This window comes from Falco punctatus, assembly GCF_963210335.1.
Source record: "Falco punctatus genome assembly, chromosome: 4".
NCBI lineage: Eukaryota > Metazoa > Chordata > Aves > Falconiformes > Falconidae > Falco > Falco punctatus.
In genome coordinates, this window is record NC_137583.1 from 107,589,077 (window position 1) to 107,613,268 (window position 24,192).

General features: G+C 37.5%; 1 protein-coding gene across 3 annotated transcripts in view; it reads right to left on the bottom strand.

The window, feature by feature from the left end:
- The window catches only part of PLCL2 (phospholipase C like 2), a 104,515-nt gene that overhangs the window by 18,489 nt on the left and 61,834 nt on the right, over window positions 1-24,192 (bottom strand). For 2 of the 3 annotated variants that reach the window (XM_080386440.1, XM_080386441.1), the window contains exons 4-5: window positions 23,638-23,841; window positions 6,750-6,825 (exon numbers count right to left, since the gene is read on the bottom strand). In XM_080386440.1, the coding sequence (XP_080242566.1) occupies window positions 6,750-6,825; window positions 23,638-23,841 (280 nt within the window). Of the gene's footprint in view, window positions 1-6,749; window positions 6,826-20,406; window positions 20,496-23,637; window positions 23,842-24,192 lie in introns of all 3 variants that reach the window. The other variant, XR_013927965.1, reaches the window with a different exon arrangement.

Consider the following 24,192-nt stretch of genomic DNA (forward strand, 5'->3'; position numbering starts at 1 on the left):
TGTCAATAAAGGGCAGAAACATAGAGCTACAAAGGAGAGGATTTTTTTCCACAGACTGCCATTTCCGTCTTTTATTTACCAGCCTTGATCCTCAAGAGATCTCGAAGTCTAAGGAAAAAAACCACCCTGATTTTATTGAATGCTTGAAAGCAGCCTTAATAAAGACATTGATTTATGGCACATTATAATTTCTCCCCACTCTCTTCTCTCCCCAATCAGTCTTCAGATCCCACTAAGCCCACACCATTCCACTAGCAATAGTAACTACTATCTCTTCTGCTTACACAGGAATGTAATTTCCCCTTTCTTTACTAATCACCTTCTGCACCGGAGAAACTGGGTACCTTTTTCTTAGAAATTGCCTGATTAATACAATTAATTCAAACCCAGAGCCATTTCCCCATCTGTATTTAACTTGGGATTTGTTGTTACTGTTTAAAATATAAAGAAGAGGAATGTGTATCAGAAAACCCATTCAACTTCTCAGCACTTCAGCTTATATAGCATGTCACAAAATCTGTCTTCAACCATACTGATTATAACACCTCTGCTTTTTCTTAACCCCTGTCTATGGATAGGTTGGAACTGTTGGTTAGTCTTAGTCAACAGCTGTTGTACTAGTTATTTTGTCACATGTAGATACAGAAAACGCACAGGGGAATAAACGGACTCCTCGTACTTTCCTACCATTTTGGATTAGACTGTAGTTAGAATAACCATGTAGCCTTTGAGCAGTTCTTAGTACATAAAATGTTTGCTGTATTGGTGCACTATAGTATACTTCTCTATATCTTAAGAGATAGAATTAATCTTGTCTCTTCAGTCATTTTCGCAAGTAGAAGGCAACTGCTAAAAATATGAGCTACAAGCTAACATAACATTGATTTTGTAAATATTTCTGTACTGGGAAAGGCTACTTAAAATCAAGAATTCTATTTGAGCTTCTTACAATGTTATTCTGATTTCCAGCACATAACAAAATTTTTTAGTCTTTCGATCACTGAGGTTGCTGAAAGTTGAACATGTGACTCTAGATAGTCATCACTGATACAATCTGATCTTTTACTGGGCTAGAATTGCACTAACAGTAGGGGGAAAAAAAAACTTCATGTGAAGGGGCAAACCCAGGAGAACAATACAGGTCTGTGTTACTTTAAGTGTTTCCCTAGGAGCAGGAAGTGATATCGTTAAGAACACCTAGAAGCATGGGAGATGTATCCTAGGAATCATCCACCCTTGTGCAAAATAGATCAGACTGCCAAAAAGAACACCACCACCAAAGGTATTATGGTAAGCTATGTACGAGGAGCAAAATATGAAAAATATGGTGTATGACTAGTGTGAATAACAATGGAGAGAGAGTTGAGCATAAAGAAAAAAAAATTGATCATCTATTCAAACAATGCTACCTAAGTTGATCTAAGTGCAACTCCTCACTCCCTGCCTCCCCTTAGTAGAATGTCGCTTCAAGATTATTCAAGACATAGGAGAGGAACAGGATTACAGGGCCACGGACTATATGCAATGACATATAACCTGAGCTGCTGTGGAGATGTACCTGGAGATTCTTAGTGGAATTATCCGAGGAAGGACAAATAGGAAGGAAATAAGTAAAAAAAAAAATAATAATGGAGCAGACAGAGTAAATAGGAAAGAATAAAACAGATTAAAATGATGGACTGAATACAGAAAGAAAGTTAAGACATATAAAGAGAAGGACTTCCCTGAATATGCCCTTTATTGACACCTTTCCTTAACTACTGGAGACAGCCTATCGTGCTAAATAAAGCTTCGAAATTATGTTGTGTGGAGACATGTGTGGAGAAAGGAGCTAGAACAATTTGATACCTGGCTTAGAAAATATGTGAACAAGGAGAAAACAGGAAAAAGAAGGTATTTCAGAAGAATGGAGACTGGCTGTGAGGGGCTTCAAAGTGCTGTTTTAGTCACAGCAGATGATGTTTGAGTTTATGTAAAGGTGTTAAGTACTGTACATTGTTTACTTTTAACAGTGAACCTCATGAAAAATATAGTCAAGGACGCAATTCTTAAGATTAAACTTGAAGATTACCATGTCCTACAGATGCAGTCAAACACATTAAATATTGCACAGTTAGAAAGTCCAATGGTAACGGATAAAGCAGCATTTCTTCACTCCCTACAAGACGAAGCCACAGATTAAATGCAAAGACTTCCTGATGAGAGGCAGCATTTCAGCAGACATGGATTAACAAGTTTTGCTGAACTTGAGCAAACTCTACAGTACCAGACCACGAACACTGCAAATTCCTTTCAAATCGGGGATAACTACAAAAGTGTTGGGAACAACCGATTTAGTCATTCCCTTTCAGTGTTCAAATAAAAACTCAACTGCATGCCTACACACCCAGTTGAAAGTGCTCCTCAGGATCTAATTATATACATTTCTTTTCCTCTATTAACATCATCTAATCTGTACATAACACGTAACACAGAATATGACTTTTTCTGCCTCTTACATGCTTTGTTTTGTTGGATGCCAATTCAAAAACTGACTTAGAATGCAAAATAAAAGGAACAAATAGTAAAAGAAACTGTCACTTTGCTGAAAACCTTCAGCAGCAACAGTGGGGAAATGAGTTACAGCTACTTGAACAAAAATGATTTTATTACTTTAATTCTCAACTACAAGAAATATTTGGAGTGCTTGAACGGCCACCACCCTAACCTTTTTCTGTATGCAGCTCAGACATACCTTTTCCCAATGGATATCGTGCATCTTGTTCATCTTTGACAGCAGCCAGAATGGCTGGGCATTCCCTTTCTTGAAACTGTATCCTGTTTCTGACACTGTTCAAGGACTGCTTTGGAGTACGTGTTAGAAAATGTACTCATTTTTTGTCTTTTACTACTTGCATTATTTAATAAACTAAGACCCTGCTGTTCCAGTCACTGTACGGATGGAATAAGTAAGACAGTCCCTGCTCCAACAACTTAGAATCAAAGGACGAGGCAAAAAAGAGGACAGATGGATAAAGAAAGAGTGGGGAGTACAAGGAAGCCATGAAAACTATTTTGGTTAAGGTGGTAGGAGGACATGTGTCAATCTAGCTATATTTGTGGGATAACTTTTAAAAGCAATTCAAAGGAAGTAGCCTGGTGGATGTTTACAGTGAGCCTGTGGGACAGCATGACAGAGAGCATGACGATGGCTGACAATCCATCAGGCTGTGCAAACTCTTGCTACCAAATGAGCCAACACAAGGGAAGTGAAAGCAGCTCAGTCCTAACGTACGATGAGCAGCAAGTGCAGAAACGAACACAGGGACAGACATCATCAACATGACAGCCAGGAAAATAACATACATAAAGCAAAACTATAATGGTCAAACTCAGGGAAAAGCACGGTGTAGCTGAGATCCCAGAAGGTAAGAACCTGAACAAGGGTTCTGGCTGCACAGATGACTAGGGAAGGTTACACCTCTAAAATACAGGAAAAAAAGTGGTTTGAGTTATGCTGGAACGCATATTTATACATGATACCAGCAATGAGCTGACACTGTTAGAACTGCACAGTGACTTCATCTCCTGAATGGAAACAGAAATCTTACAGACCGTTTCTCAAGTCAAAGCTACTTTTTCACCTACACACATTAATTGACCCTTACTAGTGTTACATTTCACACACTGTTTTATAATTCTCAGTGTCACAAGATCCGCCTGTACTGTTCCACAGCCATACCTACGTATGATGACGTTCAATAATTCTTTGCCACCAGCAAGCTGTGTTCACTCATTGTTTGCCCCCCTGATCATTTAATGAATACTTGGATTATCACATGTCCTTTTGAGCTCCCACTGCTGAACACCAAAATGAATTCCTAAGCTGTGGTTCTCTTTTAACCACTGAAGAGCTCAGGCAGTATTTAAATTATAAAGCAAAAGAATGCAATAGAAGATTCAAAAGAGAAGCACAAGAATGATGTGAGTTGGGTACAAGGAGGCTAGGAATGGGGTAAGCTGACATGGACATTCAAATCCTTTACTCTAGAGAAGATACAGGAGCACTTTAGGTCTTTTAACAGATTAAGGAGATGGTCTGGATTATCTTTAAATGCCCTTTAGTGCCTACATTCTATTTTCTCACAGGACCTTTAGCTGGCTTAACAGCAACAAAATAAATAGCACTGCAATAAACTTGAAGTTATGCAGATTTTTTTCTTAATTCTCTTAAAGAATGACAGGTACAGTGGGAACCAAAACAATATTATGCTCCCGTATCTTTTAATTAATTAATGTATCTAAAATGCTTTCAGTAACTACTTAAATAAAACCAGAACATGCTGAGCCGAAAATAATACATTGATACGAAGAAAACTGAGAGGTTTTGATATGCTTTAATTTTTAAGAACCAAAATGAGGAGAGAAGTTTACAGTTAAATGTTCTGAGAGAATATTAATAGCAAAGAACTTGAATTCTGAAAAGAGTCCTCTCAGGAATCAGATGGCTTATTTAAAAAAGCCATCAACCTAAGTAAGAAATAACGGTGCATTTATTTTAAAGTTAGTTTTGAATTTTAAAGGAGACTATAAGTCTTATTATTAAACTCAAGTTAGAAAACAGTTTAACAGAGCAAGTCCACTTTGTCTATTTAACAGAATTCTCTTACAAGCCTGTTCATGACAACAAAAATATACTGCTTATTGGCAGCTTCAGTATTTCTTATCTTAGCAGCTTTTTCACTCCCTGAGGCACAGAACAAAAAAGCCCAGACAAGGGCATAATTTTGTTTTTTCCTTATCAACAAACTACGCAGGAAAACACATAATCTTTTACTCAGAATTAAACAGAGTAGCATCTACTGAGATCATGAGATCAATTAATCATAAGAAAATCTTTGAAAACTATTGGTATTAAAAGGTATTTCAATTCAGCTCATTCATCTTAAAAAGTACCTTGAACCTGCCCTAAATAGCAGGATCTATTACATAATCCATACTTAGGCTTATGTCACCATACTGGAGGTTTCTCATTTAAATGAGATCAAAATCTCTGCTGTTTAGCGTAGGCTTAAAGTCTTTAGCATTCTTAAACAAAGGACTCTTGAACCCAGATGCACATCATGTAAAACAAGGTTGTAAGACTTGAGGAAATCAGACATACGGCAACAATTCTAAAAAAGGAGGTAAAATAGGCAATTAGCTTTTGCCTTACCTCTAACCAAGGATCTGAACTGCTAGAGACACTGATGAATCTAAAAAAATACGGCCACACTATCACCACAAAAATGGGAGATGATTCAAGAAGTAAGCGTACAAGTCTAGAAGACAATGTCCTTACGGCAGCATGATGGATTTCACGTTCAGTATTTCAGACAACCTCCTGTATTTACCAACAATCTATGTGAAATACTATTTTCTCACACACAGTATTTATAATGATTTATGTTTGACAGCTTGAAGTAAATAGAACAAACTCAAATTTTCAAGTATTTTGACAGTTCTGTGGTTTGACTAAAGTTCACGGAGTCTAAGGAACGTGTGCTGTGAATAAAGCTGAGATCGAGATATTCCAGATGCTCATGTGAGTTTGAAGGTACTGCTAGCAGAAAAGAGTTTGTAACGGAAGAGTGAGGGTAGAAGAATATGACTTTTTTCTTTGCAGGAAAAGAGAATGAAGAGACAAGACTGAAATTTACAGGACAACAGAGAAGTGGCTCAAAGAATGGAAGCAAATCATGGAAGATGATGGGAGCTGCAGGATGCTGAATATCAGATAGGTAAAAACATATTTGTATATAAAAAGCTTTTGTCCCAATTGAGTCATGCAAGACAGTTGTAGACACTTTGACTCTGTCAGACTTCTGTTTCTGATGTGAAACACAATGCATCATTACTCTGAGCAAATTTATAACCTTGTTTAAAAAATCCTTAAGAAAGATCAAAAGAAAACAAGCATGACTAAACAGCAAGGTCAGACATGCTATCCAAAATAGAAGGTAACCTCCATTACAGTGTATCAGGTGAAAAAGGGGGAATTTGTGAAGGGATTAAGAAATATTTGAAACAGATTGTAAAGTTAGTTATCAAAACAGGAAAACTTTCAGAGAATCTATGGGACCAAGAGGTCATTACAAAGTTTTAAAAACAGACTTTATGAGCACATGTGGTATGAAAAGCCTGCCACAGAAGATGTGCCTGTAAAACCAGTTTTACTCTGAAAAGATAAAATAGTAACAAATCAACAGAACCAGAGGGTATCCACCCAACAGATCTAGAGAAACACAGGGAAGAAATATCAGAACTACTGTCATGTAATTATCAGAAGGCAAGGTACTTCCCCAAGGCTCTTGAAAACATTATGCTACCATGACAAAAAAGGAAGAAGAGGAGATAGGAGCAAATGGTTAAAAAATTTCATCCTAAAGGAAGATGATTCTCTTTCTTTCCTGCAATCCTGTGTTTGCATTTGTGGAAATCACTGCATTGACAAGCTACTATCCATATATAAAATGTTCACCATTTCCAAAGTCAAGAGGCAATTCTATGGTTCTTTGATTTCTATGATTTAAAATGTCCTTTTCACTGTTACTGTATATGCCTAAATTACAAGAATCTCTTTTTTTGATTTTTTTCTGTTGTTGTTTGGTTGTTTGGTTTGGGGGTTTTTTTGCTATGGTTGAATAAACAAACCCAATTACAAGTTTTGGGAAATTAAGAAACATGCAGCAAGTTCTTGATAAAATCTTTAAAGAACAGCTTGTACTTACCTGCTTTCTGACACTGTACAATCTTCTCATACAAGCTATCTGTATTTTCAACTACAGTCCTGATGGTCTGAATCATCTGTAGAGAAAATAAATTACAATATACAGAAATATCAGTAAAATTCAATTTTTATTGGAAAATTTTTAATCTGTACAAGATGCTTAAATTTGAACTTGAAACAATAATCTAGTGTTTCTTGTTAACATAATGAATATATTCATTTTCCTGGTCATGACCACGCAGAGAAGTGCTCTAAATGCAGCATAAAGACAGGAAAAATACGATGGTTTTGGGCTGGGATGTGTGAACACTGAAGTAAAATGTCTCATCCATAATTCATCGCCTACCAAAACAAGTAAAAATTATACAACTATATACCAGGTAATTAAGTTTTGGCGGCTTGAGTGAGATAACCTGGATGCAGGTTTCCTCTTCCTCACTCTCTCTGCCATTCAGGATGATGACCACTCACCACCCAGTGCTTCCTTTTTCCTAGGGATCATCCCACTGCTCTTCCAGATTTGCTCCTTCTACATGTTCCCTTTTTGTGGCTTGACCCGTATGTATGTATGAGACAGCACTCTATGGAGGAAAACACATCACTCAAGGCTGGTACTGGAGGATAAGGAAACTAAATTAGTGCTTTACCTGATCCTTCCAAACAAAAAGCCTTTTCATGGAAGCTCAGCTAATGCACACCAATTCAGATGGAAATCTGCAGACTTTTCAGCCTAGGGTACTGAGAGGTAACACCTTCGCTTCACACCTTACCCGCTGATGTCTCTGGTATCCACTCATGCAGTTTTCTTGCCACTAAAACAATCACTTAAGTTTGACATGTTATTTATGTGGGTGTTCATGTGGAACTTTCTTTTCCTTAGCAGACCACAGTTGCTAATATGAGCAGGAATGTGCCTTGTTACAGCGAAAAAACCCCAAACCTCTCTTAATGCTCTTCCTCAGAGAAACATTACTCTAAGAGGCAGGACTGCAGTAGCCCTTCCTCACGCAAATTAGAAGGAGCCTTCTCCAGCTGAGTGACACTGAAGCTGTTTTTGTGAACGCTGCTCTAAGTGAGGTGTAAATCAATTTGGAAAAGCAGGCAGGTAAGCCTCAGGTTTTTATCATGGCAAGTGTGCAAGCGAGGAAGAAGAACATCTGCAGAGATGTAAACTACCCTAAGGACTTATTTTCAGCTACACAAAAATCTGATTTAAGTAAATAACAAAGCATTTAAAAATCCTTCTACCTCCGTTTCTATCATTTCAATATAAAAGGATAAAGAAAATTATGCTACATATAAAAACACCTGAACAAGCAACTGTAGAGTATATGGAGGTCATCATACTGGAAAATTTAATCTTCACATCCAGATTAATCTGTATTTAATTTTAAAGTATCTATTTGTCTTGATTTATATTATGGCGGTTTAAAAAAAATGTGAATTATAGTATATGAGGAAAAAATAACTTGATCAGGTCACTAAGCTGCAAGTGAAATACTTTAGTTCACTCATTTTAAACTGGATTGTTCTTCAAATATATATGTCAATGTTTACTCAAGCAAAGACTGCCTATAAGTAGATTTATGCTGATTAATAATTAGGTGTAACAACTTGAAGACAACGTTTTTAGAGAGAACTATACTTAAATGAGAGAATACTGTATTTCACCCAGATAGGCTTCTATAGGGAGCACTGCAACCTGACTGTTCCTGATCCGTCAAGGAGAAAGCTGCATTTCACTATGTTTCATTACCATTCGGTTTTTGAAACAGTATTCAGAAATTTAAATGTAGCCACCATAAATTTGCTTTCTAAAAGGCAAGGATTTTACATGTTTCAATACATATGTCATGTAACACATTTGCTTCTGTAATGCACTTAAATGAAGAGAACGAAAACAGTCGCATTCAGCCTCAAATGTACTTGCAATAACTGATGTTATTTTGCTTACTAGCTGAAAGGATGATGTAAAGCATCCTCCACTGAGATTCTGCTGCACGGAGAATCACCTTGAAAAATGAAATGCTGAGCATGTATGGCTCTTGTTTTGTCAGATTTGTGTATGCTAATACATAATAATAAGGACTGCAGTAGGATTCTCTGTTAGTAAGAAACCTTTCACCTGAGAACCCTTTTGACCAGAGTTCATAAAAAAAGAGACCAGCTGGCTCTTAGTATTCGTTCTGAAGGAACTGTAAGAAATACTGCAACTGCCCTATGTCGAATAAAAATGCTTACATCACTGTTTCTTTGTTTACTTTCTGTATTGACAAAGCAAGAAAGTTGTACTAGTTCTGCAGATGAAATTAATCACTGTAGTAGTGCTCCATCACAACAAGGATAACGTTGAAAAAGAAATTATAATAATGTGCAGATTTCGTATTGCAGAATTTTGGTATGTAAAGTTGCTTTGCCTAAATACTCTCAGATCAAAAGCAATGCCCTCTTTGCAACTTCTGAAGAAAAATTCCAATGCTTTTCACTTGACAAATTATTCTAATATAATTTTTATATTACCAAGGCCAGTAACAGTTACTTTCTTTATATTTGGTCTCTAAACCACATACAAAGCTGTATTTAAGATTAACAGCGCCACTAAGCAATACTGGCTGGGCTAGCAATAATTCAGAGGTTGACCATTCAATCAATATTATGCTACACCCCAATTTTGTTGATGTCCTTCATGAGGGAAATAATGGAACATTATGCTGTGTGCATGAGCAGGTGTCACCTTTTTGTTGTGTTTGATTAATTCAATATAATTTTATTCTTATATTGCTCCTCACCATGCAGTCACCTTTTAGTATGCGTTCAGCTATTTGTTAAATGACTCTTAAGGGGTGTTTGAACATATAAATTCTTTCTGGTATTCAAGCCAAAATTATAAAATCATTAAATCATTCATGTAGCTATTAAAAGGGACTGAAAGACTTTTGGTAGACACAGCATACGGAGCAACTGAGTATTAATGGTTATATCTACACAGAAAATTAGCTCGATCCAAATTATATGTGCGTGTGTGTGCTTGGTACAAAAGTGGAGTAGAAAATGCTGAGTAAGTAAAAGCTTCAGCGTGAAAAGAGTATGCCTGCAGCAGAATGAGAAATTAAATTCTCAAGGAAAAATTACGAAAAGTGAGGAAAAAGACAAAGGCTAGTATATACTAAAACTAGTCTGTACTGAACAAGCCAGTGAACAAGCAGGTATTTGCTAATCACAGCCAGCTCTGAGAATATTATCAGTGACAAAACTGGAAAGTGAAATGCAAAGCAAACTTAATAGGGAACAACCAGTTACCAGCTGATCATTTAAAATGTATTGAAAATTATCCATGGCTATTCTAAGAAACGAAGAGATATATAATATGAAGTCTAGTAGCTATACTTTCTAGCAAGTCTTCCACAATATTAATTCCTATCTCTAACTTCTGTTGCTTTTTTCTGGAATTAAAGATTCAGAATTTCCAACAAATATACTTTAAATACAGAATGTTTAACGCTGTAATTGCTTCAACTCCCCTTTCAATTCCTGCCCTCCCTACCCCAACCTTAATATGACCGGAGAACTGCTCTGGAACTCGCTACAGACTGGACTATCTTCCTTTATTTTTTTGGTCAATGGAAAATGGGCAATGCAGAATGGAATGCTTTATGAGCCTTGAAGTCATCACATTTTTGCAGAGGCCAGGCTGACAGCCTGACCTATTCATCAAACTCTGTTTGTTAAATCATGCAGTTTACCTAGTTACCAGAAAAAAAGTCATTAATTCTAACAAAAAGACAAATGTCAAGAAAGATGTAAAAAAAAAAAAATATTTTTAAAGGGTTTTAGAAAGAAACACTAAATGTTCAGAGTTCTCAGTGAGGATTAGAGATCTCTATTATTATATATTGTCCCTGCCTTAAAATGCATGATGACGACGGTTAGAAATTAAAAAAAAATCTTGCTTCAGACTGATGGAACCATGTTGCTAGGAGTACCATTCATCACTTATATAACTGTGTCTTCACAAATGAAAAAGTAATATACTTTAAAAATATATCTATCCTCTTCCTCTGCAAAACAGAACTCTCATTAAAAGAGAGTTACAGAAATTTAAAGAAACTATATACATGTCTAGACTACCCTTTAGGCTTATTTTCTGTGTTGCAAAGCTTTGTAGGTCTGTTTTGTTGTTTTATAAAGAGCTAAGAGCTATGAACTAAGACTGTGTATGTCTATGCATGTATATAAGCAATCACACACACATACACATGTATGTATTTGAGACCATTCATGCAATTTCAGCTGAACTTGAACAAGCGAAGATCTACTTTTACCATATAGGCTTATGAAGACAGGTCTTCTGGTAGAAGATAGAACATCCTGTTTATGCCCCCAGCTTAGGGAAAAGACAGATTTAACTCAACCTTAATATTTTTAACATCACATTTAACAAAGAATATAGACCTTGAGAAAGAAATCTTTTTAAAAAGCCAGGATTTATTAATTCCTCTGCGTGCGAAGCTGGTTGGTAGCACACAACGAGAGACATCAGCTGCATTTTAAAACGGAAGAAACAGCCAATGATAAACTGTCTGGTTGATGAAACTCAGGGAGAGAAAATAACTTCACTGACAGAGCTGCAACACCAAGGATTACCTTTATTTTTCGCAAGTAAAGTACACTACACATTTACATTTTGGAAGCTATGAACGTGTTGCCAATACTCTTAGACCTACATTCCAACAGTAGAATTGAAACCATACTTACAGTAGGAATAAACGAAATCTTTATTTAAATGGTTTTCTCCACAAAATGCTGCTGACATTCTCCTTTCATCTCAAATCTCAGCATATTAGATGATACTTCTGAAACCACAAACTATACTATTTCTGAAATAAGTTTAGTATTCGGTGGCCAAACAAGTGCTCTTACCAGTAGTAATAAAAATGTCATTTGCATTTTCCAGAAAATTTAAGTCCACGATAGTACAAATAGCACCAACAGCAAACAGCACGTCATAAAAAAAGGAAACCAAAACAGATCATCTCAAACTACAACACATAAACCGCTAATAGTATCCACACCATTTCAAAAGATGTGTGTGATCCAGAGAAGGTCAGAAGTTGCTGCCAACTGCCCCAAGCAATAACAGCAAGGAAAGGGACTCTGGTAGAGAGCATATAAACACTTCCATTCTCAAGAACCACTATACCTACCAGGAACTATGGTCAGTTCAATTAAATATATGTATAAACCGTACCCATCCAGTCCAGCATTCAATGCCAATACACCACAAGGCATTTTTGTTGTGGCACTGGAACAAGCAAAATAATTGTCCTTAGTCCTTTCAGTGACAACTGCCAGGGTTACCTTGCTCTGAAGCTGCGTAGAGAGTTGTTTTGAACTATATATACTGCCTTTGATTTTCCACTGGAGAAGAATGGTGTTATAGCAATAAGGAAGGAAATGACTGGAAAATCAGATAATAAATTCATATTAAACCTCAGAACTCACATGAATCGTTCTAATGGTGTAGGCACCACAATGAAAGCATTCTGAAATGTCCAACCTTTACACGAGCACCACCACAAAACAAGAGATGTAGACTTCTAATAAGCAGGTGACTTGTGTTCACATTACTGAGCTCAATTCAAAACTCAGTAAGCAGCGATAAAAACCTTACATCTACCACCCCTGAGACCGCTACCACCACTAGATCAGTGCTGCTCAGTTTTCAAGAGTAAAGGGTCCTCAAGTTCAAACAGGAGTGATATACAGCAAAGAAACATGTTGAAGTGATTGCAAAGTAGCATCTACACAGAAGGGACAATATAAATTTCTCCCAAGCTCAAGTTACACTCTTTCAGACGACCACTTAGCCGAACTTTAAAATATCTGAATACTTTGCTAAGTTCCATGGAAAGGATAACTTTAAAAAGATAGCTGAACAGTTTTCAGAGACTACAACATTCTGACAACTACCACTGTCGAGTGATGAAACAGCAAAACACCTGCATAGGCCCCAGCAGAATAGATTTCTATTATTTTTCTTTCAAAGTTTTTCTTCAAATCCCAGAGAAATTTTAGAAATTAAGACAGAAAGATTAAAACTAGCTGTAAGTTGAGCAATTCATGTTATGCAAAGCAGGTACTGATTGGGAATAGTTACACTGAGTCTTCTTTAACTACAATTTCATCAAACGCAGAGACATGTATGTGGGATGCACCAATGAGTCCTGAGGGGTTGGACCGACATCCATTGCAAGGCAACTCGCAGTTATCTCTGCAAGGCCATGGCAATTGGAGGATGTTCCTGGAGCGGAAGAAAGCAAATTTCACTCCTACCTCCAAAAGTAAAAAGGAGGATCAAGGAACTACAGGCCAGTCAGCCTCACTTCAATCCCTGGGATTGACCCAACTGTTGAATCATGGTATTGCTATTTTGTTACATTTATTTCAGTGTATTTACATGATTTGCAACAGTTGGGCTGAACGTTTCGCTGAAAAGCTGGTCTTTAACATGGAGGACTTGAATCAGATTATGAAAAATGGAAGTGTCTTTATTGTGCAAGCACTTGGGAAATTGTACGTCTTCTGTCAGCTAGCCCTTACTTGTGGTGGTGCAGGGGTGACCAGACTTCTTAACACACTTCCAGACACGTGAAGGACACGAGAAAATGATTGGGGGAAGTCAGCATGGATTTCCAAAGGGGCCATCAGACCTACCCAACCTGACGGCCCGGTGGAGGGCAGAGCAGTGGGTGTCTTTGATTTGAATGCATTGAGACCTTCAGCGCTGTCTCTTGTGACGTCCTCACAGACAAACCGATGAAGTAAGTGGAGGCCACACAGGCGGGCAGTGAGGTGGGCCGAGAAGTCACGGACCAGCCAAGCTCAGAACATTGCGATCAGCAGCATGAAGTCTGCCTGCAGGACAGTCGCTAGCGGTGTGCCCCAGGGGCTGATACCGGAGCTACTCCTGTTTCAATGTCTTCAGCGGGATGACGGGGCAGAGCGCATCCTCAGCACGTTGGCAGGACACACCAAACTCGGTGGAGGGTAGATAGAGCAGATGGTTGTGCTGCTCCTCAGGGGGACTTTGACAGGTGGAGACACGGGTGACAGGAACCCCATGGAAAGGGTTGAGCAAAGGGAAGTGCCAGGCCCTGTACCTGGAGAGGAATGACCCCCTGCACGCACCAGTACGGGCCGGAGGCTGACTGGCTGGAAAGCAGCTTCAGAGAAAAGGACCCGGGTGTCCTGGTGGACAAGAAGTTGAACATAGCTAAGGAAGTGCAGCGCCAGAAGACCGAGGGAGGTGACCCTTGTGCTCTGCTCCACGTTGGAGAGGCCTCAACTGGAGCGTTCAGTCCAGTCTGGGGTTTTCCTGTACAGGAAAGGTATGGACTTACTGTCCAGCGTAGGGTCACAAAGAGCATTTAGGGGAGTGGAACATCTTTTGTGTGAGAGGCTGAGAGAGTCGGGATTCTCCAGGCTGGAGCAGAGAGGGCTCGCCACGGACCTTGGCTGGTCAAACACTGGAAGAGGTTGCCGAGTCTCCATCCTTGGTGCTATTCAGCACCCAGTGGGACCCAGTTCTAGGCAACCTGCTCTACCTCAGCCTGCTTTGAGCAAGGAGGCTGGACTAGACGATCTCCAGAGGCGCCTTCCAACCTCAGTGATTCTATGTAAATAGGGATTTTAGTAAAGTTGACATCTCTAATGGAAAGAAATTTTTAGAACTGAGCTTTCTGGCTCAAGGCAACAATCAATAATAACTTCGTTATAGATAAAAATCAGGTGTAGTTTTGCCCAGACACTACAAATCTGCTCTATAAAGAAGAAAACTGATCCACTATCCAAGCACAGTCCAAAGCGCCAAGGTGAGAAAACAAAGTTGGTAACAGCTACTTCTGTACACATAGAGGACTCCTCACATCAAATTAAATTTGCTTTAAAGCAATAAGGTTTTTAGCAAACATATTTTTTACATCAGAAATTATTTTTCCAACTATGCAAGAAAATAAAATGAGCACACAAACACATAGTCACTGACATCGGAAGGGACCTCTGGAGGTCATGTGGTCCAACTCCCCCTGCTCGAGAAGGACCACCTAGAACAAGCTGCCCAGGACTATGTCCAGACAGCTTTTGAATATCTCCAAGGATAGAGACTGCACTCCCTGGGCAATCTGAGCCAGTGCTCAGTAACAAAAAGTGTTTCCTGATGTTCCAACAGAGCCTCCTGTGTTTTAGGTTGTGCCTCTTCTCCTGTCAGTGGGCACCACTGAAAAGGTCCTGGCTCCATCCTCTGCACCATCCCTTCAGCCATTTATACACACTGATGAGATCCCCCCAAGCCTTCTCTTTTCCAAAGTGAACAGTCCCAGCTCTCTCAGCCTTTCCCCATAGGAGAGATGCTCCACCCCACTGATCACCTTCCTGGCCCTTTGTTGGACTCCGTCCAGCAGTTCCCCATCTCTCTCATATCAGGGAGCCCAGCCCTGGACACAGTACACCAGGTGTGGCCTCACCAATGCCGAATAGAGGGGAAGGATCACCTCCCTTGACCATAACACATACCACGTATTATGCTATCATTAAGTATTACACTTCCTTTTAAATTTCAAAATTCCATCTTCTTCCAAAACAAATGCAGAGGAAATTTCCATTATGCTTCCTGAACTCACCGGCGTATTATAATAGAAACATAATGCCGTACCTAATTGACAGTGGCAGTATATCCCCATTAGTGGTAAAAACATGGGAACAGACTTACGGCTTCACCTTTTCAGCCTTCCTTTTCTCTCTCATCTCTTTTTAAGATGTTTTGTACTCTAAGAAACACATACATGGAACAGGGTTTTTTTGTCCTCAGAAAGAAGCAAGCTGAGATTATGCCATAATGCAGTGCAGGAGTATAAGAGACAAAATCCACTTAGGAAAACTAATTCTTGTAGACCCGAGAAAAAATAGGACATCATCTGTTCTTAATTCTGCAGTAGCCCAAAATGAATTAGATTTCCCACAGTTCCAGAAAATTTACCAAAGGAACAAACAGTCCACAAGTTCTCCATTAAAAAGTCTTACGTTCTTTCTTCCTCATGAGTAAAGTATTTCAGAAAGACTAGGCTGAAGCAGAGTAAATAAAATAATCAGAAACTCTCTTCTAAACTATGCACACAATGACGTTAAACTCATTTAATCCAACAGTCATTTCTCCTTGTTTTCCTGACACTCTGACTGTTTACAGCAAAATTCTTTTCATTGTTTTTAAGCTACAATGAACAGAATGAAAACACTATGTAAAACGTGGACAAGAAGGAAGCACATATATATGAAAAGAAAATACCCTGTATCTGTAAAGAGAAGCACAAATTTATCATCCTTGTGAAAAAATTAAGAGGCCGTGTTATTTTTGAAACTAAAACTATCGGTAACAGTTCCAATAACAACATTTTTTTTCACACAGAATGAGTCAAAAAGACAAACAGAAGATTACAAATTTATCAAGAAAGAAAAGGAGACCTGCTGTTGGAATTATGGACTACATTTAAGAGAAGCTGCAATCCATCTGACCTATTTTTATGCTCTTCCGTAAACATTCCATTGGACTACATTAGAAAAAGGACAGGAAGCTAGATGAACTCCTCTTCTTAAGTAGTCATATTATTTTACGCTTTTATGAATACTGAGTCAGCCATTAGCCAAAACGGAATTAGTAAGAGGACACAAAAAGCTTCACCATTCATGCTCTTAACACAAAATGAAGAAATCTTGACTTCCCAGAAGCACCAAGTTGTCATTATCAGAGCTTTTCAATCAATGTAAACCAGCTCATATTTCACAGCGTTTGGCAATGGAGTCTGAATATCCAAAATTAGATGTTTGTTTCTGCCCTTGTGGATTGAAAAGCCCAACATAAGCTGAGGGTATCATCTGTAGCTCTATTTTTGGAAGCATAATAGCAACCCTCAGTTTAAAATGACTGTCTTGTTATAAAACAGGAAAATAAAAACTGATAATAAGCAACACAACTCTTTTTGAAGAAACTGCCCAAGCTATTCACTTTTTTTCTGATGCTTTTCCATCAGTTTTTGTGACAGACTAACAACCACACAACCAGTAACTTTAAATTCATTTCAAAAAACAGGATCTACAATTATAATTTATTAAGCATGGCAAAAATCCTTACCTGGGCTATTTGCAATATTAAATTGCAATGAATGATGTATGTTTTCCCTTAGATCTCTTCACCACTGAACTGTATCCATTTATTACCTAAATAAAGACAGTTCTAACTCTGCAGAGACTTGATAATGAAAGTAAACATACCGTACAAAGCCAGAGGCAATAATGGAAATACTGAGACAGTGTGTGTTACTGGTATTTACATATTACACTTATATTGCCAACTCTGAAACACTGTTATAACACACACGCTAACAATCCACCACTAACACTGAGAAAGTTGTTCAAACTCTAAGAACCCATGTACTTCACACCTTGACGATCATCCCAAATCTGGGGGCATCATTAAGTCGTACATCTTCAAGAGTATTTAGCTGGTTTAGCTAGATCAAAGCTGTTGGAGCTATACCTACTATCTCTAATCCACTTACTGGGAAAACATACCCTAATGTAAAAATCAACACAAGCAACTGTCTTTAATATTTTTTTCCTGTTGGAACATCAGGTTAAGTTCAGCATTTACTCCAGCTATCAGAGAAGAGCTAAGAATTTTAAAAGGCTAAAAATTTAATAGTTAACTTCATTTCAGCATGAGCATTTGAAAGGGCACTTTGTCAAATGCTTTTGGAAAATCCAACCAGACTAATCTTCCATGTCTGGATGCTTCTTGGCTTCAAAGTACTCCAAGAGATTAATGAGCCCTTCACTTTATGAAAGCTGTATTGACTTTTCCCCAACATGACATGTTTCTCCATATTTCCTCTAATTTTCTTCTTCAAAACAGTTTCTACCCATTTTCACAGTACAGATGTCAGCCTGTCTGATCTGTAATTTCATGATCTTCCCTGGAAACCTCTTAAAGTACTGGCACCACACTAACAACTTCAATAGTCAGTTTCAAGTGAGAGGATACACACAATTAGCAGTTTGGATATATTAACTCTTGAGATCTTTCAGAAGCCTTGAATGAGTATCACCTCTTCCTTGTATTTTTTTTTCTCACTCATTTTGCCTTTCCTGTGTAATATCTTCTATCAGCTTTTAAATTCAAGATGAATTCTCCAGTGAGTCCTTCACAAAGAAACATTTCATGTGAAACCTTAATCGCCACAGGTAAACGGACGCAAAAACTAATTTAGTGGTGTGGCTTTATTTCTTTTCCTGGGCTTTCTTTTATACTTTGATCAACTAGTGGTCATGCACTCTCTTTGACAGGCTTCCAGTTTCTGGTATTTTCAGAAAATAAGTTACTGTTAATTTTAAGTCTGTGCAGGTTGTTCCTGGAATTCTTCACTGTTGGCTTTCTTATATTTTTTATTTAACCATGGTGAGGTTAAATATCTATCCTATCCTTCTCATCTGCATGTGACTTCAGCATTCTGGAAAACGCCTTCTTTCTTTGAACAGCACCTCCTCCTTTTTGTCCATCTCAAGTGTTTTTTGGTAAGTGGTACATATTTACTTCATGCCCCCTGTGTGGTATCTTTAGAACGTCTATGATTTCTGCTCTTTTGACTACTTCTCTTACTTTTTTGTTTTAACAAGGTTTCTTATTTTTACATAGTTATGCTCTAAAGTATAAAAACAAGGAATAATAGCTTTTCCATCTTCAAAGCCTAAGTTCTTTGCTTTATATGCCAGATGATGCTAAGAGTTAAACTGTACCAGGAACACCCATGGAGCTGGACACCAGAAGACATGGGCTCAAGAACAACATTCTGAACCACCAAGGAAACAGAACTCAGTCGATACCATTTATGTATTCCTCAGAAAAGGTACCAGATGGAAAAATCTGGACTTTCTTCAGGTGCACAAAGCAGGCAGTGGTCAGATGCTATCACATGATTTAAAAACACATGAGATCCAAAGATTGAGTTCAATTGCAGAAGATGGGTGAACATCTTGAACTCAGCCTTCTCTGCCACAATCAGAAACAGAGTATTTAGATCAAAAGAAAGTTATGCAAGAGTTAACGTAACCTATTCACTCACTCTGTTTTAGGAGATTAACTGGTAATTACCAGCACTGGATCTAGTATTTTTTGCTTATCCCAAAAGTTTGCAGCCTCAGAGGGTGATTTGTGGAACAAAGGCTTCTTAACTGAGCAACTGGAACATTATTAAACTGAGATGAAGTAGAGAAGTATTCATCTACTTGTTCTCTCAGGATACAATTCTAAAACCACAGCAGAATGGCAACTTAATTGTAACCAAGGACCTGCATCAACAACAAAATAACTAACACAGACTTTATGAGCTAAGCATAACTCAAAACAGATCGGCTAATCATTTTTTTAGGCCCTGTGAAAGAGCCATGGATATATTCTTTGCTTCCTTCAGAATTATGAGCTTCAATCCAACATGCCCAATACAGAAGTGCTCCACTCAATTCATCTATATTGATATCAAGGTGAGTTTTAAAGGTAAAGAATATTTAGGGGGTTGAGCAGTAGCCAAAGTATGAAAGGACTATTAACATTTGACCAAAACCTTAACAATCAGTCCTTTTTAAATAGTCTTTTGATAAGCCCTACTAGTAGCAGTGCAGCCTATAACACTTCAAGGTATAGTGTCAAACCACCTACTTCCCAACGGGATGGACACGTTCAAGTTCAAAATAAGGGCTATGATATTTAATTCATGTCATCAGCCAAATCTGTAATTCTATAACATGAAGTTAACTTCCATGTGATTGCATATGCAATCTGCAGTAGAGTCAGTAGTTGAAATGAGCCAACAATAAGGTAACCAGATTTAAACTTACTATAGAGCTACTAATCACCAGTCATATGGTGTTTTCCAGTTTACAAGATTTGCCATATTTTAATACCTCTCATTTTCATCATCTCACAATTCCCACCACCAAAAAACGCAGCCCTGCTCCTGAGCCTATCCCTAGGATGTATATACAAAACTATTAATTTTGTTTGATTTCATTCAAATTAGACATAGACTCCCTACACTGTAGTCTGCAGACATTTTGAATTACAACATAACCTCAACATTAAACAAAAAAAAAGAAAACAAAACACCAAACACCACCAGAAATTGTGGAAAAATTAATCTAGCAGCATTACCTAATTAGGATTTAATAACATTTAATCCTAATTATTGTAGCAGCATTACTTTCTCTTCTTTCACACAGGTATAGTTCTCTGCCTTTTCTGCAGTTCTCTTAGAAGTAAACACCTGCTTGCAAAGTTCAGAAAACCTCATCTTTATCAGATGGGACACTTTATCCTCCTCTAAGGGCACACAGAGCCAGTCAAGTTCTCAACAATACCTGGCTTCATCTGTATGATCCTCTAGCATCTATTTGCAGTGCTATTATACTCATCACTGAATAATGCTGCAGACTTGGGACAAGATCATTATTATTTTTTTCTCTTGCCACAGTGTAACTTTTTTCAGGTTTACGTATTAAAGGTTATAAGACATTTTAAAAAAACAAACATGCAATGGTGTGGAAGAGGCACTTGCCTTAACTCCAAGCTTCAGTCTGCAGCACTGATCAGTGATGGGTGTGATGACACCAACAGAATGCATGCTGAAGTATCACATAAAGGAAGCTGAAGTTCATGAACAAGAGGGAAAAATAAAATATTGTTAAACAGTGAAAAGATGTTAGGGTAAAAAAAATACTCAGGAGCATGGAGAAGCTAGAGAAAAATACACAATTTAAACTTTTGTTTTTCCCAAAAATTCCTAGTTCTTTTTGGTTTTCATTATTCTGAAAAGATACCAAAGCTCCTATAATGTGAATAAAAGCAAAATATCCCTTTATTTCCTGGCTAAAACTCTGGTTCCAATAATGCTGGTGATAAATTACTCATTACGTTCAAAAATACAGTACTTTAGTCTGTGTACAGTACTAGCCTCTATCACTTACAGCTCCTCCATTAATGTAGCAATGAATGCTGACAATTTAAGAAAGCATGATGTGCTATTTGTTTACATATAAAAAACCCAAGTATCTAGTGATACACTAATTAACTTACCATTTGCCTCATTGTTTATTTAAAAAATATAAGTACCTGCACCACATAGAAAATATTCTCACCATCCCATGTGTCCCTGCAGTATTTGCACTCTTCCATAATTATTTCAGTGTGGACTGACTGTGCCACTGAAAAAGGTCTTACATCCTTTCTCCCTTTACAAAGCAACGAGTCCTTTAAGTACTCCCAATGTAAACAAATTCTGAATAATTAAAAACCTTGGCTGAATATTGCTTTCTATGTTTATTATCATTTTATAAAAAGAAGGGTATTTCTGACAAATAAGAATCCCTTCATTAGCCAAAAATATTGTCATCTTGAAACAACAGCACTTTGAGAATATCGTTATGTGTACCAAACTGAGAATGCACACAAGGTAAATGACAGCCTGCACATTTATGCTAACCAAGTTTTGGTTAACATCCAACTCAATCTCTGTTATCAACATCATCTCATACGTACAGTACTTGACACACTGGAAGAACACAGTTACAGAATTTTGACCTATCTTGAGGTTTAAGCCAGCAGAAAATAAGACTAGTAGGTCATCATTACCTCGACAGCATATTTATCCTGTCTTAATTATGAATAATTCTCATTATTAAGCTGAATTTTACATCCACCTGTTAGTTAATCATGTCAGAAAAATCCCTAAGCCAAAATCAACCACTGAGATAAAAAGCATCATTTTGAGGGCTCACTATATGAATTTACACCAAAACCACAAAGAACACCATGACAGTATCAGACTCTATAAAACATCTGCTACTATAGGAAATATCAATATATTAGCTAAATAGCTTTACATCTCTCCTCCTACCCTTGAGGAAAGGATGCTATGGATGCCTCCGACTGTTTCACAATGTACCTTCAGAAACAAGCATCTCCTATGGCCGACTTCATTTTCCAGTATACCCTACAGATTTTAATTGCTTGATCATTTGTCAAACTGGACAGAGCACTGGCAGACAAAAGATTCACAAATTGAAACACATCCCATTATTTTAATCTGTAGGTTTAATTTGACAAAAACAACCTTTATTTTTACTTCTCTTCAATGTCATTTAGAGCTAGAAGCACTGTCAATAGCCTCTGTCTTTGAAATTGAGTCGTTATCCTTTTGGGAACAGGAGATGGGAAATGGTTTGAACGTGCCACTAAATAAATATTCTATTATTCTTACTTATGAAAATGAAGTATAGATTTCTGAAGTACACAAATATTCAAATCATATGTAGACTACAGGATGCGGGGGGAAAAAAACTATGTGAAAGACAAAGAGCAAACAAAGCCTGGACTGTAAAGATTTTTGGAGTCATGAGTCACCTCTATCTAAGTGACATTCAAACAAAAAATTTAACGTAGACTTAAAGAAAGATACTAAGTATCTGGAATAGCTTAATACCTAACAAGCAGCATCACCACATCAGAACAAACTGCAGGTAGAGGCATCTCCACCAACAAGACAGAACTTAATTACAAACGTATTACAGATGTAATCCCAACAATCAAACTTGTCTGCATCCTAATTATAGTGATATACTATAAGCTACCACTAAGAGGATATACTACTAGCTTCTTGTAGCTGTGCTACCATTTCAATCAAATTCTGTTGTATTTACATCATCACTGAACTACATAAACTCCTACCTAAACTGCTAATTACCAATGAGTGCTTTTTGGACCTTGGTATAGCTTATTCTAAAGCTACTTTTTCTTTAGAAAGCAGTTCAAAAGATGTATATGAAACTGGCTATGGGTTTCTTTTCCTTCATTTTCTCTCTTTAAATAGCAAGGACTGTTTTTTAGAACAGTGACTTGATCTTGTCAGATGAGGTTTCTCATTTTAGTGCACAAAATTAATGCAGAATTATCCTAGAAACGTTTACTTATTGTCAGACTATATATTAAATCAAAGAAATCATTAAACAAATAAATAAAGGCTCAGTTACTCTGTCCCAGATTACTTCAGTAGAAAGAAGACATTTCAAGTCACACTCATTTGGATCTTTTTTCCATGCTTTAAATTAATGCAAGGCAGAGGTAAACCTGTATTTCTCAGTGTATTAGCCCTTCCCTCCTTCTTGCAAAATGTTTAATTTCCAGCCTCTAAAGACAGAATTTACATATTTACTGAAGTCTAAGGACCAATGTTAACATTACAGCCGCTTACAGACATAAAAAAGCCTAATCAAATGAGATCTATAAGAAAGACATAGCAAAGGAAAATGAAAAAGCATGTGTAGAATTTAACACTGCAAGGTGCTCATAAAACTACAGTTCCTAAAAGCAGTTCCTGATGTTCTTCTATCCTGTGTTGAATCAAAGCCAAAAGAAATCGAAGCCCACAAACTGGAAAATGTGAGGTAGCAAATTAATTTAAGAGGCTTATAGATATGCATAAAGTTTCAAGTTGCTGCAAAACAAAGAGGTACATCCTTTTCATGTTAAACCCTCTTGATGATAACCACTTTGCCTTCTGAAGTGCACAAACACGTATTTGCATGCAGTATATTAATCTCTATGTTTTACTCAGCATGAAAACACCACCAGTTGCTGTACATTCACGGGAACGACTTTCAAGCACATGTAATGAAGCATGAAATAGGAAGTCACAGGTTAAAAATGACCTTTCAAAACAGGCACGGTACTGTGCATTATAAAAAGGAAGTCTTTCAAATACCATATAAAATAACCACAAAGGACTACTCACCATGTCATATGCCGTTACAATCTTTTTCAAGACCTCTGGAACAATCCCTTGGAGCTCCATAGTTGGATACTGATCATTGAGATTCAGCACTACCAAGGGTGCATTATCAGGTCCAACCAAGCGCATCGACACTGCCAAAATGCACTGCATAAGATTTGCTACAGGAGAGAGGCCACATAATTCTTTGAATGAAACTACTGCATTCTGCAAAAAGGAAAGAAAGAGTTTCCTTTACAGTTAAGTATGAATTTTAATTCTCGTTCTTTCAGGATAAAATACATCGTTGTCATAAGTTGAGCTACAATGTGGAATTACCGCAGCTTTTCCCTGAAGAACTGGCAGTTTTCCAAAGCAACCAGTATTAAACATGTATTTTACCAAAAACGTTTAAAAAATCAAACAGAATTTAATACTTGCCACAGTATAGAAAAAAAAATAGCATCTGTTTAGAACAAGTATGTCTGGTCTCTATCACTACTAAACCATGTCAATAGATGAATTCTAAAACTTACTGGTTATATATTTTGAAAAAATATAAAAGACATTTCAAAGTAA